The sequence below is a fragment of the Natrix helvetica genome (assembly GCF_964273705.1).
Source record: "Natrix helvetica genome assembly, chromosome: 3".
Lineage (NCBI taxonomy): Eukaryota > Metazoa > Chordata > Lepidosauria > Squamata > Natricidae > Natrix > Natrix helvetica.
The window spans coordinates 72,245,183-72,260,748 of record NC_138549.1 but is presented as its reverse complement, the minus strand read 5'-3'; the positions used below and the strand labels follow the sequence as shown (position 1 = coordinate 72,260,748).

Sequence of the window (15,566 nt, the reverse complement as noted above, 5' to 3'; positions counted from 1 at the left end):
TCAATTAAAACATAAATAAAACATTTTTAATTTCCAGTTTTTTTTGTCCAGCCACTGATAAAACAAATCCCATATCTTATAAAATTGCTCATCTTCTTGTTCTCTAATTTCAAATGTCAATTTACTCATTTCAGCACACTCCATTATCTTTCAAATAACTTCCTCCTGTTTTGGTATTGTTCCATTTTTCCAGTTTTTTGCAAATACGATTCTAGCTGCTGTTAAAATGTTTACAATCAGATATTTCAAGTCTTTATTGTAAATTTCTGGTATGATTCCCAATAATAAAAAAAAATATCTGGTTTAAGATTTATGTGTTTCTGTATCATTTTCTCCAACCACATATGAATTTTAGTCCAGTATCTTTTGGCTTCAATGCAAGTCCACCACATGTGGTAATATGAGCCCGGTGTCTGATTACATTTCCAACACTTTTCCAATTTATTCTTGGACATTATTGCAATTCTCATTGGGGGTAGATGCCACCTGTAAAACATCTTATACAAATTTTCTCTATATGTGGTTGACATTGTCATTTTACAATTTTGAGACCACAATTTCTGCCATTTCTCTAAATCAATCCCATGTCCAAATTTTTCCCCCAAGCTATCATAGTTTCTTTAACTTGTTCCTCTTGTAGTTTGACCTCTAATAAATATCCATATAGTTTTTTAATTACTTTTTCATCAGTACCTGTTAAAATTTTGTCTAGCTCAGTCATTTTGTTGTAAAGACCTTTTGGTTTTCTATCTTCATTATATCTAGAGTGTATCTGCACATATGAATACCAATTACTTTCTATTCCTTCTTGTTTCAACTCTTGGATGGATTTGAGTTCACCCTCTGCATTCAGTATTTCAACATATCTAACTGTTTGTTCCTTTTTATATATTATTCAATGGTTGATATCTAGACTAAAGTTTTTAAGTAATGTAATCTTTTAACTTTTTCCCAATTTAATAGCAAAGCCTCCCTTATATAATGTCTTCAAAAATAACTATGTGCTTTAGTTCCCTTATACCATAAAAAAACATGCCATCCCAACAGTAAATCATGACCCTCTACATAATCTAGAATTTTTTAGTGTTATCCACTCCTTAATCCACATCAGGTTTGTTGCTTGATAATATAACTCCCAGTCAGGTAAGGCCATTCCTCTTCTGGTTCTAGCATCTTGTAGCAATTTGAGTTTTATTCTTGCTTTTTTCCCTTGCCAGATAAACTTCAAAACTATTTTGTTTAGATCTTCAAAAAAGTCCTTGCCCAATCTGATTGGGATTGTCTGGAACAGGTATAAGATTCTGGGTAAAATGTTCATTTTAATTATAGAGATTCTTCCTGTCATTGATAGTTGTAGATTTTCCCATTTCATCAAGTCAGTTACAATTTGTTGCTTTAGTCTAGTATAATTGTCCTCCTTAAGAGTGCTGCATCTAGCTGATAGGTATATCCCCAAGTATTTAACCTTGTTTGTGACTTGAATCTGCAAAACTTCCACCAACTCTTCCTTTTGTCTTAATGGTATGTTCTTTGTCAGAATCTTTTTTTATCTTTGTTTATTTTCAAGCCTGCTACTTTTCCGCACTCCTCTATTCTTTCTAACAATTTGAGTGCTGTCTCTAGTGGGTCTTCAAGGATAAAAACCAAATCATCTGCAAACACTTGTAGCTTGTATACTTTTTTTTAATTTTCATTCTTTTTATTTCTTCTTCTTCTCTAATCTTTCTGTTTAAAACTTCTTCAGTGAAATGGAGTTTTGACACCCCTGATACAGAGAGTGAACACATCATCCTCGGTACTTCTATTACTGACTAGACAAAATAGAATCATATAAAGGGTTCTGAATAACAGTAAAGTTTTCAGTAAAAACATATTGCTAACTATATATATATATATATATATATATATATATATATATATATATATATATATATATATATATATATATATATATATATATATATATATATATATATATATATATATACACATACATATATATATATGTATATGTATATGTATATGTGTATATATATATATATATATATATATATATATATATATATATATATATATATATATATATATATATATATATGTATGTATGTATGTTGTATTTGTACTGATAAATAAATAAAGGGAGACTAGGATAGATCATATATATATATATATATATATATATATATATGTATGTATGTATGTATGTATGTATGTATGTATGTATGTATATATATACACACACACACACACACACACACACACACACATACACATACACATACACACACACACACACACACACACACACACACACACATATATATATATATATATATATATATATATATATATATATATACACATATACATATACATATACATATCATATATACATATACATGCATATACATAACTGAAAATCAAATCAAGGAAAATATTGCCTTGAAATGCAAAACAGCTGATGGTACATATTTGGGTGTACAAAAAAAGATTGGAGGAATGAAAAAACAAGATATTGTTTCCAATAGTGAAACAATATCCTGGATCTGAACAGAAATGTCAACATGATGTTGAGACAAAAACACTTTAGCATGGAATAGATGGAGGGCTACAGGTATAAAGCACATCTTCTTTTATTACACGCTCTTAGTAGTGTGTTGCTGCTTTCACACTGTTTGGTGAAATCTGTATTTGATAAGTCCAGGAAAGAGGAGAAGTGGAAGATGCATTTAAACTATCACATTTGCTCAAAAACATACCGTGCCAGTCAGCCACTTACCCCGGCATGAAGTCTTTGGAAGAATACAGTTTTAGACTTTGCAGAGGTGATGGTTAAGAGCAGTAAGCCGTAAATGAGATTACAAAATGGGTTAAAGGAAATACTCCCTAAATGAGATTACAAGATGCTTCAACTCTCCCTTGGGAACATAGCTTATGCAGCAGCATACAACAACAAAGGGCAATATATTCAGTTAGGTTAGGTGAACGAAGAGCAGAAGATACCCAATCCATCTTCAGACAACTGAACTAAAGATTCAACAAACAGAAGTGGAGTAGGGCAAAGCACTGTGAGAACTCTCTAGAATTGGTGAAATTGCATCCTGTGCCTGTCACACCTACAAGATTGACCTGATCAAGAAACATGTACTATGTAGTTTGAAAACTCTTTATTTAGAAAGGCTATATTAACAGAATCTTGAAATCTGAATCATCCCCTTTTATCTGCTTCATAATTAGGGCACGCATCAGACATTTTTGCAAATCACTCTCTTCCTAAGTCCTTATGAATTTATATTTTCATTTATTTGGTGATGGATTTTATCTTTCTTCATCAAGATCACACTCTACATTCTCTGCAGTGCCATACCTTGCACCCAGTATGATGTAATAATTAGACTAGGAGCAGGGAAACCTGGATTCTAATCCTCTGTTAGACACAGAAGCCAGATGAGTGATATTGGGTTAGTGATTCCTTCTCACTCCATGTCAGTATCAGACTGAGACATAAGGGAGCTGAAAAATGAAAACCCTTCCCACATCATGAGTTGATAGCTTTGCTATAAGAACTGGATAGGCCCGATTAAAATGAAGAAGATCCTGCAACTAGCAGAACAGATGCTAAGAAGATCAACCTCCTATACCATATATTGAATATAAAGCAAGGTTAAGAGGCTGGGCTTGTTGAACAGAAGATTTCCTGGTCAGGTATGCATGACAGAATGAGCTCCTGTTTTTGCTCCAGGCCCTGCCAGACTAGCAGTTTGAAAGCATATGAATGCAAGAAGATAAATAGGTACCATTTCAATAGGAAGGTAATGGATTTCCATGTTCCTCAGCATAAAGTCATGCTCGCAACTTGACCATGGAAATATCTTCAGACAATGCTGACTCTAACCTAGAGATGAATTTTTATTATGGTAGATGAAGACATAGAGTATCTTTTAGCAAGCAGTGACCTAATGTTGAATTACTTCAAGGTTTTGATAATAATCTTTAAAGCGCTCCACGGCTCAGGACCTAGTTACTTGCGGGATCGTATTCTGCCCCATACATCCCTACGACCAATCCGCTCGCACAGAGAGGGCCTCCTCCAGGTGCCGTCCACTAGACAGTGTCGGGGGGCGGCGCCTAGGAGTAGAGCCTTCTCTGTGGCGGGCCCAGCCCTGTGGAATGACCTCCCTCCGGATATTAGGAATACCTCTGACCTCCGCTCCTTTCGTATTAAGCTTAAGACCCACCTATTCCAAGCAGCTGGCCTGGCTCAACTTTGATCTAACCATATCGCTCCTGACGGGTTTTTACTGGGTATTTTAATTATATTTAATTATCTAGGGGTTTTTAAATACTGTATTTTAATTGTTTTATTTATCAGCCGACCTCCTCCTTGTGTATGTCTCGGTATATGTCTCTGTTATATGTTTGTTTTATCCACATGTTTATTTCATATGTTTCATTGTACGCCGCCCCGAGTCCTTCGGGAGAGGGTGCGGCTAAGAAATAAATATTTATTATTATTATTATTATTACTTTTCTTCAACAACTACTCCACATGTCCAAGCCACTTTAAAATATTTTGTGATTACCATTCATTTCTCTGTGCAAACATTCATTTGGCACTGCCATTCATTCTTGATCCTGTCTCTTTTTCTATGCACACCTCTTAAGTATCTCATTCCCACTGCATTCAATTTACTTTCAAGTTTCTGGTGACATTTTATTTTTTCCCCATTGTGTTTAATCTCTTTTCATGTTCACACACCATTTTCACTTCTTTTAACAAACATCTTTTCTTCACAGTGTATATCATTACTTTTCTGCCAGTATCTCCACATCTAAAGATTTCTTCATTCATTTCACCATATTCACTAATTCTCTCATACCTCATAAGGATATGAATAATATCCTTTTAGATATTCATTCCTTTGCTATGTGTGCCAAAGGATAGAACTAGATTTAAATCCATATTTTTGAAGCAAATAGACTTTTTTCTAAGCAGAGCTTGAGAGAATCACCATTCCCATTTATTCTTGGGTATTTGAATGACCCAATCTGTTTTTATATGATCTCTCTTTGCATTCCATATCTTGTATCATCTAACAGAGAGAATCACCATTCTGATTTATTCTTGGATAGATCTTGAATAGCCCAATCACCTTTTTTTGTAGTCTCTCTTCGCATTCCTACATATCTATTTATTTCACTTAACAAAATAATAGTTTGCTTGGGATTACCATTACCAAACCAGGAATGTGACATGTAACTATCCTCAATTTAAGAATCCCTTTTATATGGACCCACAACTGCCTATAATATGATACCAGTTATTCATTCTGATCTACATCTTAGATTTTTCTTTCATAATGAAAATCTGTAATTTCCCCATACACATTTATCAATTCATCTCCAAAACATCAGATTGACGACATATACACTGTTTTGCTCTCATTTATTTGTATTTTGTGTATTTCATTTGTTAATTCCTGCTATTTGCTTCTTTTGTCTTAAACTATCCATATGCCATGTTCACTGCAGATGGTGTCTTGGCTATTTGTCCTTCATGCCCATCATGACTTTGGACAGCTCAGGCTTTCACCCAATGCTTTCCAGTAAGAAAAAGTGTAGATTCAGAATTTGGTCCAGCTGCTAAAGGGAGCCTTAATTATACCTATGTACTTGTAGCATTCCCTGATAACAGCAAGCCCAATATTGGCCAGTTCTAAGCTATCATATCAGTAATATCAGTCATTACTTAATGTTATCTAGAACTAGACACCATTATTTCCCTTTCCAGCAAAGCATATCATTTTAAATGCAAATTTTAAAAAAGTAGTAGAGAATAGAAAAGTAATGGTGAACATTTTCAGGGCCAAGTGCCCAAACTGGAATGTATGTGCATGTGCACATGCCAGAGCACCAGAACCTGAAGACCAGCTGGCCGGTGCACACCTGCCTGGTTTTTTTTGCCATTTTTTCTGGCCAATTTAGGGCCAGAAACTGCCTGGAAACGGCCAAAAAACAGCCTGGAAATGGTGCAAAAAGAGCCTGTTTTTTGGCCCTTTTGGAGCCATTTTCAGGCTCCAGCACCTGCAAAGGCCAGCTGGAACCCAGAAGATCAGCTGGCGATGGCACGCTGCCCACAGAGTGGGCTCTTCATGCCACCTCTGGCACACGTGCCATAGGTTCACCATCATGGGAATAGAAGAAAAATGATGGAGAGGATGCATAAATTGAATGATTATTGGAGAATAGCATAGGATTATTTTAAAGCTCTAAATGAATCTATATTTTCTCCAACTTTGGCTACATTGTGCATTGTCATATTTTGAGCGACTTGAGAAGTATTATTATTCTGGATGTCTAGAAATGGATTCAGCAACTGAATAATTCATCAATCTTTATGGTATTTTTTTACTAATCATAAAATGATGCAAAATGTTTTGGGTTTTTTGGAAGAGAGTTCATGATGTTTTATAATAAACCAATCTTGCTTTCTTTTGAATTAAAAATTGTTTAATTGAACTTATGGGTGATTCTTTTTCCTTTTTTGGGTTTGTTCATTATTGTTTAACTTTACACACACACACACACACACACAATGTGTAGATTGTTTCCTTGTATTTTATATAGTGAGTTTATTTTTGTATTTTCCCATATTTCTAAATACTTGTAATAAACTAAAGTTATTTTTTTTAAATAAAAAATAAAGTTTATGTGTTAGTTGATTTAGAGAGCTATATTCCTATACAAATTACTGAAAGAAAGAAAAATACATTTCATTGCCTGATAAATTGGCATCAAACCGAACCAAACTTGTATCAAAGTTGTTATGCAAATCTAAAAAAAAATAGCTGAAAGTAAAATTATAGCATAACTCTTTTGAGCTGAACTTAAAATGAAAAAAGGGAAATTGAAATAGTTTGAAAAGAACAATAAGGAAAGAGGGAAAAATAAATACTCTTCACTGAGAAAGAATGACATGAAAACTATTGGTAAAGTTGAGGAAATGAGAGCACTCTTATTTGACTAAAAGTCAGATGAAAGATATAAAGATTTCTGAGAAAACAAATGAGAAAAGAGATGCTCATATTTGCAGCACAATTCAAGCTCTATGCTAGAGGAGGACTCTAGTAGTAATAACTATGGCAACAAGAAAATTATTGTAACATTGTTTTGTGGTAATGAAGGCAATATCCACTTAAAATTTTCATTATATCTGTTTGTATTCTATGTAGAACAATTGTACATTATCACATAGCAGGATGCTCAGCTTTGTTATCAGGTCAGCAAACATTCATAAGCTTCCCAGCTGAACTTATATAATCTATTGGTACATGACATATACCTTTATGCCATATGTATACTTTGATGTACATAGTTGTACAGTAATGGGCAGGAGTAAATAATATTTTCTGAACAACATTGTCTTCAAATTACTAAATATATGGGACACTACATAATTGGGATTTGTATTCTTATTACTTTGTGAATAGCCAAACTACTGTCTCCAGATGTTTTGAACAATTCTTTATAGGTTATGAGGTCCAATGGTAATTGAAGGCCAAAACATCTCAGGAGGATCAAATTAGGTATCCCTAATATAGTTGGGTAACATCTGCTAGCACAGTTCTTGATCTGTGGCAGTGAAACTCCAATATTGAAGGTGAAATGTTCTACTAACATTAACCATTTATATTTATATTGAAATAATATTTTGTAAGGATTTTTTTTAATCCCATCCTTTGAAAATCTTTAAATTAATTAATGTTCCATATCTCAGCAAGAGCTAAAAGCTAAAGCACTGGGATGAAAAATAGGATCATTAAACCTGAGTAGGGAAAAAAAATCAGATGACAACTAAATGGCAACAAAGAGATAGAAACTTTGCTGCCACATAGAACTTTTCTAGGAGTCTTCAAGATTGTTGAAGTAGTGTAATCAATAAGCAATAAGTATTACTAACCTTCTAGATTACTGCATTGGGCAGCCCAGATCTGCAGAATCACTTTTATTATTACAAATTACTAGCCAATAGTAAGAGTAAAATATCAATTCACTTAATGGGACTTTCACCTTTTCTAAAAAATGGACAAACATACTCTAGAAAATCCGCATGTCTGAGAAGCTCCAATTTGGTGGAGTATGGGAAGTTAAAGGAAGGAAAATAATCTGTTCCTTGGTGATGGGTTTCCCCAATGCTACCCTCATGATATTTTGATGGGATGGTAGGGAGGAGTGATACTGAAAATTTGATCTCAATATCGAACCCATGCTTGGATATAATTATTGAAAATCTGGTATCAGTACTGAATCTGGAGGAAATGTTTGGGTTCTGTAATCTCCACTATTTGAAATGGGACTTTGTGCTGTGCAAATGTCTGCTTGAAGAGAAAAGAGAAAAGGAATAAAGTAAATTGCTCTTTCCATCTGGCACTTCATTTCTGCCTGTCTCTGCTTGCATACAAATGGAAATGTGCAGACAATTTCACAGGTTCAAGACATTTACTTAGACTGTAATCTCACACACTTCCTTACGCCTATACAAGCTTAATGCACTGATGCAACAGATGCAGTCACAGGGGCAAGACAGAAGAATGGTTTTCCCCCCCCTTACCACTGCTGTCCTCTTTCGAGCCATTTGACAACTGTTTCTTTCAGGAGGGGTATGATCAAAGTGAGCTGAACTGTTTTCTTTTGTGTTTTGTGTAGGTGTGAAGGGACAGCTAAGAGAATGAAGACTCTAAGTCCCCAGCGGAAGCATGATATGGCGATGCAGTGCTGGTGCTGAATTGTTCTCTCTGATGGCTCTATGGGAGTGGATAGCCCTGAGTCTTCATTGCTGGGTTTTAGCGGTTGCTGCTGGTTCGGATCAGCATGCCACAAGCCCCTTCGACTGGCTTCTCTCTGATAAGGGACCCTTCCATCGCTCCCCGGAATACACAGATTTTGTGGACAGAAGCCGACAGGGATTTAGCACAAGATACAAGATTTACAGGTATGAAGCGTTTGGGATCACAACAGCAGTGTGAAGCTTTGGGAAAGCTATATCTAAATAGCACATCACCTCTTGAAGGAAAAGGGAGAGAGAAACATGAATATAAGAAGTCGGTGGGTAGATCTGGGGTCATTCTAAAATTCTATGCCAAGATTCTATCCAGAACTGGGGCCTCTGGAGAACTAGAGTGATGGTGGATTAAGAGGTTGAGTGAAGACATTGTTGAAGTTGATCACAAATGTTGACTGTGTTTCATCATGTATTGCTGAAAAAAGTTAATTTTAATTCCTAATCTACTTTTGATTTATATTTCTTATTATTGTTTTTTGCATGTACGTAGTTTTCCAGAAAATACATGATGCTAGAGAAAAGTCATACTTCAAAAGTGGAGTACATGTCCACCCTTACTCCCTGATGTCTCTGAGATAGCTGTTGGTATCAGTGGATCAGTGGAGGCTTTCCCTGAATTGCAAATAGGCTTTTTAAAAATTATTTTTAAACATTAAAAATAGTTTATTTAGAGAAACATCCTCTGATGGGAACATCAGGGATGTAAACTTCCCTATCCTCTTTCCACAGTATTTTTGCTAAATAATAATTAGAAATAAAATTCAATAAAAATATTAATGAATTCATGCCAGAAATACCATATCTAGTTTCTTTGCTTTCAGAGTTACCAAAGCTTGTTAAAAATCTTCAAAATTGTCTATCAGAAGAAACTAGCCTTTATTTCTTTCAAATATGTAAGATTACCACCCCTATCATCTTCTGTCTAAAGTTCACCCCAAACACGTGGAGTATGATGAATCGATCATCCTAGGATACTCTAATCTATTGTGTGGTAATTTATTAATAGCATCAAGAAAACATTTCAGTACTTAAATAGCTTCCAGTTTAATTTGATTTAAGTGAGGCAATAATAACAGAGTTGCCACTTTAAACAGAAGTCAGTCCCAGTTTTGAAGGTCTGCACCAGTGGTGAAATTCAATTTTTTTTTCTACCGGTTCTGTGGATGTGGCTTAGTGGGCATGGCAGGGGAAGGATACTGCAAAATCCCCACTCCCTCCCTACTCCTGAGGCCAGTCAGAGGTGGTATTTGCCAGTTCTCTGAACTATTCAAAATTTCCCCTACCGGTTCTCCAAAACCTGTCAGAACCTGCTGAATTTCATCATGTAGCTTAATTGGTTGACTGCAAATTGGGTAGAAAGTGTGGTGGCTTCTTGTTTTAGAATGCATTATGGGTAAAGATCACTTGTTATATGCTAGTCTTTTACATCACCTGTTAAAGCATGCATTTGGGGGATGGAAAATAATAAGGAAATTTAAGGAATAAGAATACATATTCAATGTGAACATTATTAATGCCATTGCTCCATGCTGGGAGGATGACAGTTTGCACATTGAAAATGTTGGTACATATTAGAAATAAGTGTTATGGATTTCCTGCTTGTTTCTGAAATGTTGCTTATATGGAAAAGAGGAAAATAATAAAACTGCACCAATGGGATAAAATAGAAAATATAGTTAACAAAGTGTTTTAATTATTGATGAAAGCCGGTATTGTAACTTTTTAGAATCTTTTTTAAAAAAATAAATTGATTAGGAAAGGAACTGTTTGATTGATATTTTTTGGCTTCTTCATGGTCTTGAAGTCATTTGAACAGGTGGTCATTCATTTGCTGTGAATTGTTTTGTTGTTGAATGTTTCCAACATTTTGTTCATAAGAAGTGGGAGAAAAATCGGTATGTCAGTGCTATCTATGTTCACATGCAAATCATAGCTGCTCCTTAAATATGTACTTGGGAAGAGGATTGTTGCTTGTTTTTATGTGCTAAAGATTTATATTCCTTTGCTTTTGCTTTTTTTTTATGCACCAGAGGGCACTGTGTTGCAGGTCAATTCTGTTTTAGATACTTTTGTGGTAGGTAGAAACATTAAGTAGTCTACCTTGAACATGGATCTAAAATATGCATTTGAGACATATGGGGAGCAATCAATAGATTGTATTTCATTGTATTTTTTATTGTATTTTAAAATCAAGTTGTCAATGATATAAAGGAGGAGAGAGGACCATCAGAACATCATGCAAACAGATTAATTGGGCATATTGTTTTTTTGTTTTTTTTTATAATGGTCAACAAAAGGCAACAAAATATAATACATGAGTACGTATTTTATCACTTCTGCTTTCAGTACATAACAGGTATTGGTGTAGTGATATGGGTATGCAAATACAGAAATATCCTTCATGTACAATGTATGCCTTTTCAAATCTGACTTTACTATAACCTCTTGTTGTAATGTACTCAGCAGAATAAGTAGGGATTGACCTTTTAAATTAAATGAAATGTTTGCCACAAAGAATGGCTTCCATAAATCTAAAATTGATTCACTGCTTCTGTTTATTGTAAATTTTGCCGAAGTACCATTCTTAGGATTAAGTGTAAGAAAATAGCAAAGTCATCATGCCCATCATGTTTGATGTAGCTATCAAAAATGACCAAGAATTTCATTCAGTTTGCATTTTGATATTAACTTATCAAATATGCCCTTCCCAAGTTCTTAAATGCAAGTAATTTTGGTGTGGAATTCTCCAACTAAGAGTAACAAATATTTACTTATAGGGGGAAAATATACGTAATTGTTACTTTCTAAGGGGAAAAAAATTGAATCAGAAACAAAATGGTATGTGTTTATTAGAAAAAAATAGGAATTTTTCATTGTTTAAAAAGTAATAAAATGATAAAAGATATAAAATGTAAAACAAGAAATATGAAATATTGAGAGAAATTGAAAATGAAATTTTCCAGATTAGGAAGTTAGTCTTGAGAGAGACAAACAAAGGAACAGAGTTTCTTCAGGGACATCATCATTAAAATTTGCTTTTCGGACTCATGTTAATCTTCTGCATGATAATCTCCAAATTTACATAATTTCAAAGTAACTAGGGGGAATACTCCAAATATATTATAACTCCCTGGTCCCTGCTACATACTTCTAATAAATATGAGTGGTAAATTGTGGATGAACTATACCAATCAACATCTTACCATTCTTGGTTGACTTCTTGGGAATGGAGGTTCATTACAGTTTGCTGAGCCTTAGTTTCTCCAATGCTGACAGAAATATAACTTTCCAGAGCCATCTATTTTGAAACAATATACTTTGCCCCAATATTGTACATGCCAACTTATAACTAAAGTCTTCCTAACGTTATACCTACTTATAGCCACTTACGTTTAAATAAGGCCAACCATGCAAATACACAAATGGGAGGATTTGTTCTCTTTACTAAATGATGCTTGCAAACACACACACACACACACACACACACTTGCAGTAGGGAGACAAGTTTCATCTACAAAGTTCAGTAAATTTGGTTTGCGAGTTTTCCAAATCAAGAGGACAGTAGTCAGGCAGATATCAAGGAGCAGAACTTGTGGCAGATTTGTCGGCCAACCCAGGTTCAAAATCAGAATTGTAAGGTACATGATTCAAGGCATATGGTGTAGGAGTTAATGGGTAGTTGGTCATCAAAGAACCCCTGCTTGCTCCATTTAAATATAAGCATCCCCATGTAACTCATTTATTCTTCTCCATGAGCAGTCTTGCAGAACACTTTTACTCTGTTCACTCTGAAGCCTGATGAATTCCTGCAGTAGTTCCATGACCTCATCATCAGAGAGCAATAGCAGTTGTGTCTACTGGACTCTGTTTTGTTTCACCTCCTCTGTCTGCTCAGACAATAGTCTGTCTAATGGTGCTGGAGTTGGTTGCTCATTGTCTGTCAGTACTTCTGAAGCTGATTCCTTCCTTGAACTGACTCCTCATCTGACTCTGAATCTTAACCCACCATGATACCACGTTTCTATGAAACATACACATGTCTGAGAAAAGGAAGAAAAGCAGATGTCATATAAATGATATATAAGCTTCGAATGTCATTCGAATGGGATGATTTTGGAAAACAAAAACTCTTGAATGATATAGGAAAATCAGGAAATGAAAAATGCTTATAATTGAAATGCATTGTATTCAAGAAAATATCTTTTTTATATTATTTCGCATCTGTTGTAACCTAGAGATTGTATCTTGGATGGATGGTGTCTATACATGGGGAAGTGATGTGATGGACTACAGCTAAGCAGTAGTTTCCCAGGAAGAAGGAGCACATTTCATGGTGGGGAGGGAGTTGAAACAAGAGGCAACACAATTCAGAGCTGATTTGAAGATAGAGAGTTAGGAGAGCCGCTCCCTAGAATCTCCTTGGCTATATACTTTAGGGTGAGAGTAGTATTGGTTTAGCTGGGCAAGGTTCTGTCTATTGGGTGTGATCAAATAAAGAACTTAACTTTGGCTGTTCAATATAATTTATGGGCTGAGTCTGAAAATAAACTGATTTAAATAAACTGAAGTTTTCAAAGACAGACTGATATAAAATGTATTATAGTTATACAAGTGGACCTATTTAACATATGTGCTACCAGTCATATTAAACACCTAAACAAATGCTTGTACCTATTTCACCAATCTCAGTTAAGCAAATGTATTCCTGATCACAGCTAGTAATATAATCCACAACAGATTTTGGGGTTGCAGTGTATAATAGAGAAAGAAACTCAGTGAAGCATGATTAAATCATTTATGATATTTTTGTCGTCCTAGTGTCATAAAATGCTTAATATTTTTATTAGATTCAATGTAAATGTTACACAGTCATGAGAAGGTTTTTTTTTTAAAGTTAAGTGAACTTTTCAGAACACATAGAGAGGAAAAAATCCTCTAAACAACCCCCTCTCCAAAAAAAAAAAAAACACAACAAAAAAGTTATATTGTGTTCCAGTGTATTGTAGATTAGAATGTTTAAAAAGAATCATTTGCATAAACTTTAAAATGATTTGCAAGACTATTATGCAAATTAAATTAAGCTACATTTAGTAAAAGTTCCAGGTTGCATTAAGGTCAACTGGAAAGTATTGACATTTTAATTGATCCCAATAAAATTTACTACATTCTAATTCTTTTTGTATTGTTTTCCAATGAACTATGATACCTCTCAGAAAGCTTTACAATGTTTGATAAAATTAAGGCTGAGTCTTCCTTAATAACAGCAAACCCATGAAGCTATCTAATACATAATAAATTACAAAGCATAATAAAGATTTTAAATATATATAATTAATATGGGAACCTGAGGAGACCCTTGGTTCATCAACAAATACTTGACATTAATATAGAGTGACAGTTTTATTGTGAGGATAAAACAAGCACCAATCCATTGTAGAAGAACCGCCCAACTAAAAAAATTAAACTGTAATTGTGACACAATGATTCTACAAGGAACAATCAATTTAAAACCACTGTAACAAGAATCTGTCACTCTGAAAAATGTTCAGACTATAATAGTGACTAAAATGAAGCCTCAGGACCACAAACTAAAGGTAAAGTGCTTAGACATAGATTACACAAGAAAGGAGGAATGCACTATGACAAGGTAAAGCCTCCAGGATGTGAACAGAATAATAAAGGCATCCATGCAAACATTCATATACACAGTAAGGCCATGCAGATCTTTAAAGGGGTAGCAGTAAATAATGTATTTATTTATTTTAAGTTGGAATAATGCATTTTACGCCTTAATTAATTGGATCTATAAAACTCACTTTGGCATAACTTGGCCAAAATCATACTAATCTCATATATTAGAATTAGAAATCAGAATTCTTTCCTACTAACAGAACAAATAAAATACTATAAATTTTATGATGTTTGTTGAAAAGAAACAGGTCCGTTTGTTTCTCTGTTTCTGTCTCTGTCTCTCTCTGTGTGTGTGCATCTCTCTGTCTATCATCTATCTATCTATCTATCTATCTATCTATCTATCTATCTATCTATCTATCTATCTATCTATCTATCATCTACCTACCTACCTACCTATCTATCTATCTATCTATCTATCTATCTATCTATCTATCATCTTTTTCTCTCTTTCTCATAATTTATATAGGTGCCCCTTTCATGACAACTGAATCTGGTGGTGTACAATAGTCAGTAAAATATATATATATAAAAATAGACATTTAAAATATAAAAATGGAAGTGATAAAAAATAAAAATATATACAGATTCCAGAGAGAGAGAGAGAGAGAGAGAGAGAGAGAGAGAGAGAGAGAGAGAGAGAGAGAGAGAGAGAGGAGGGAGAGCATATCCAGCTCAATGCAGAAACATCTGAACAAGTTTCCAGTTCCTGTTCTGTAGGACCTCCAGGTCTGATGGCATAGGTCTCCAGAGCATTAAAAGGAATGGAGCTAACCTCACTTCAGATGAGGAGAATGTTCCATAAGGTGGGTATCACAACAGAAAACGCACAACACTGTCTGTGAGCAGTTAAAAATAGGTCTGTGGTAGATGGTATTCACACATGTCCTCTCTGCCAGATCTAATGGGCTGGGCTGATATAATTGGAGAGAAGTTATCTCCCAGATAAGCCATCCCATGACATGAAGGGCTTTAAAGGTTCAAACCAGCACCTTGAATTGGATTTGGGAGCAATCTGGTAACCAATGCAGCT

General features: G+C 34.6%; 1 protein-coding gene across 1 annotated transcript in view; it reads left to right on the top strand.

Moving 5' to 3' along the window:
* BRINP3 (BMP/retinoic acid inducible neural specific 3) overlaps window positions 1-15,566 on the top strand; it is a 332,877-nt gene that overhangs the window by 28,488 nt on the left and 288,823 nt on the right. Inside the window, exon 2 of the mRNA XM_081949571.1 lies at window positions 8,707-8,992. Within this exon, the coding sequence (XP_081805697.1) occupies window positions 8,757-8,992 (236 nt within the window). The 5' untranslated portion in view covers window positions 8,707-8,756. The remainder of the gene's footprint in view (window positions 1-8,706; window positions 8,993-15,566) is intronic.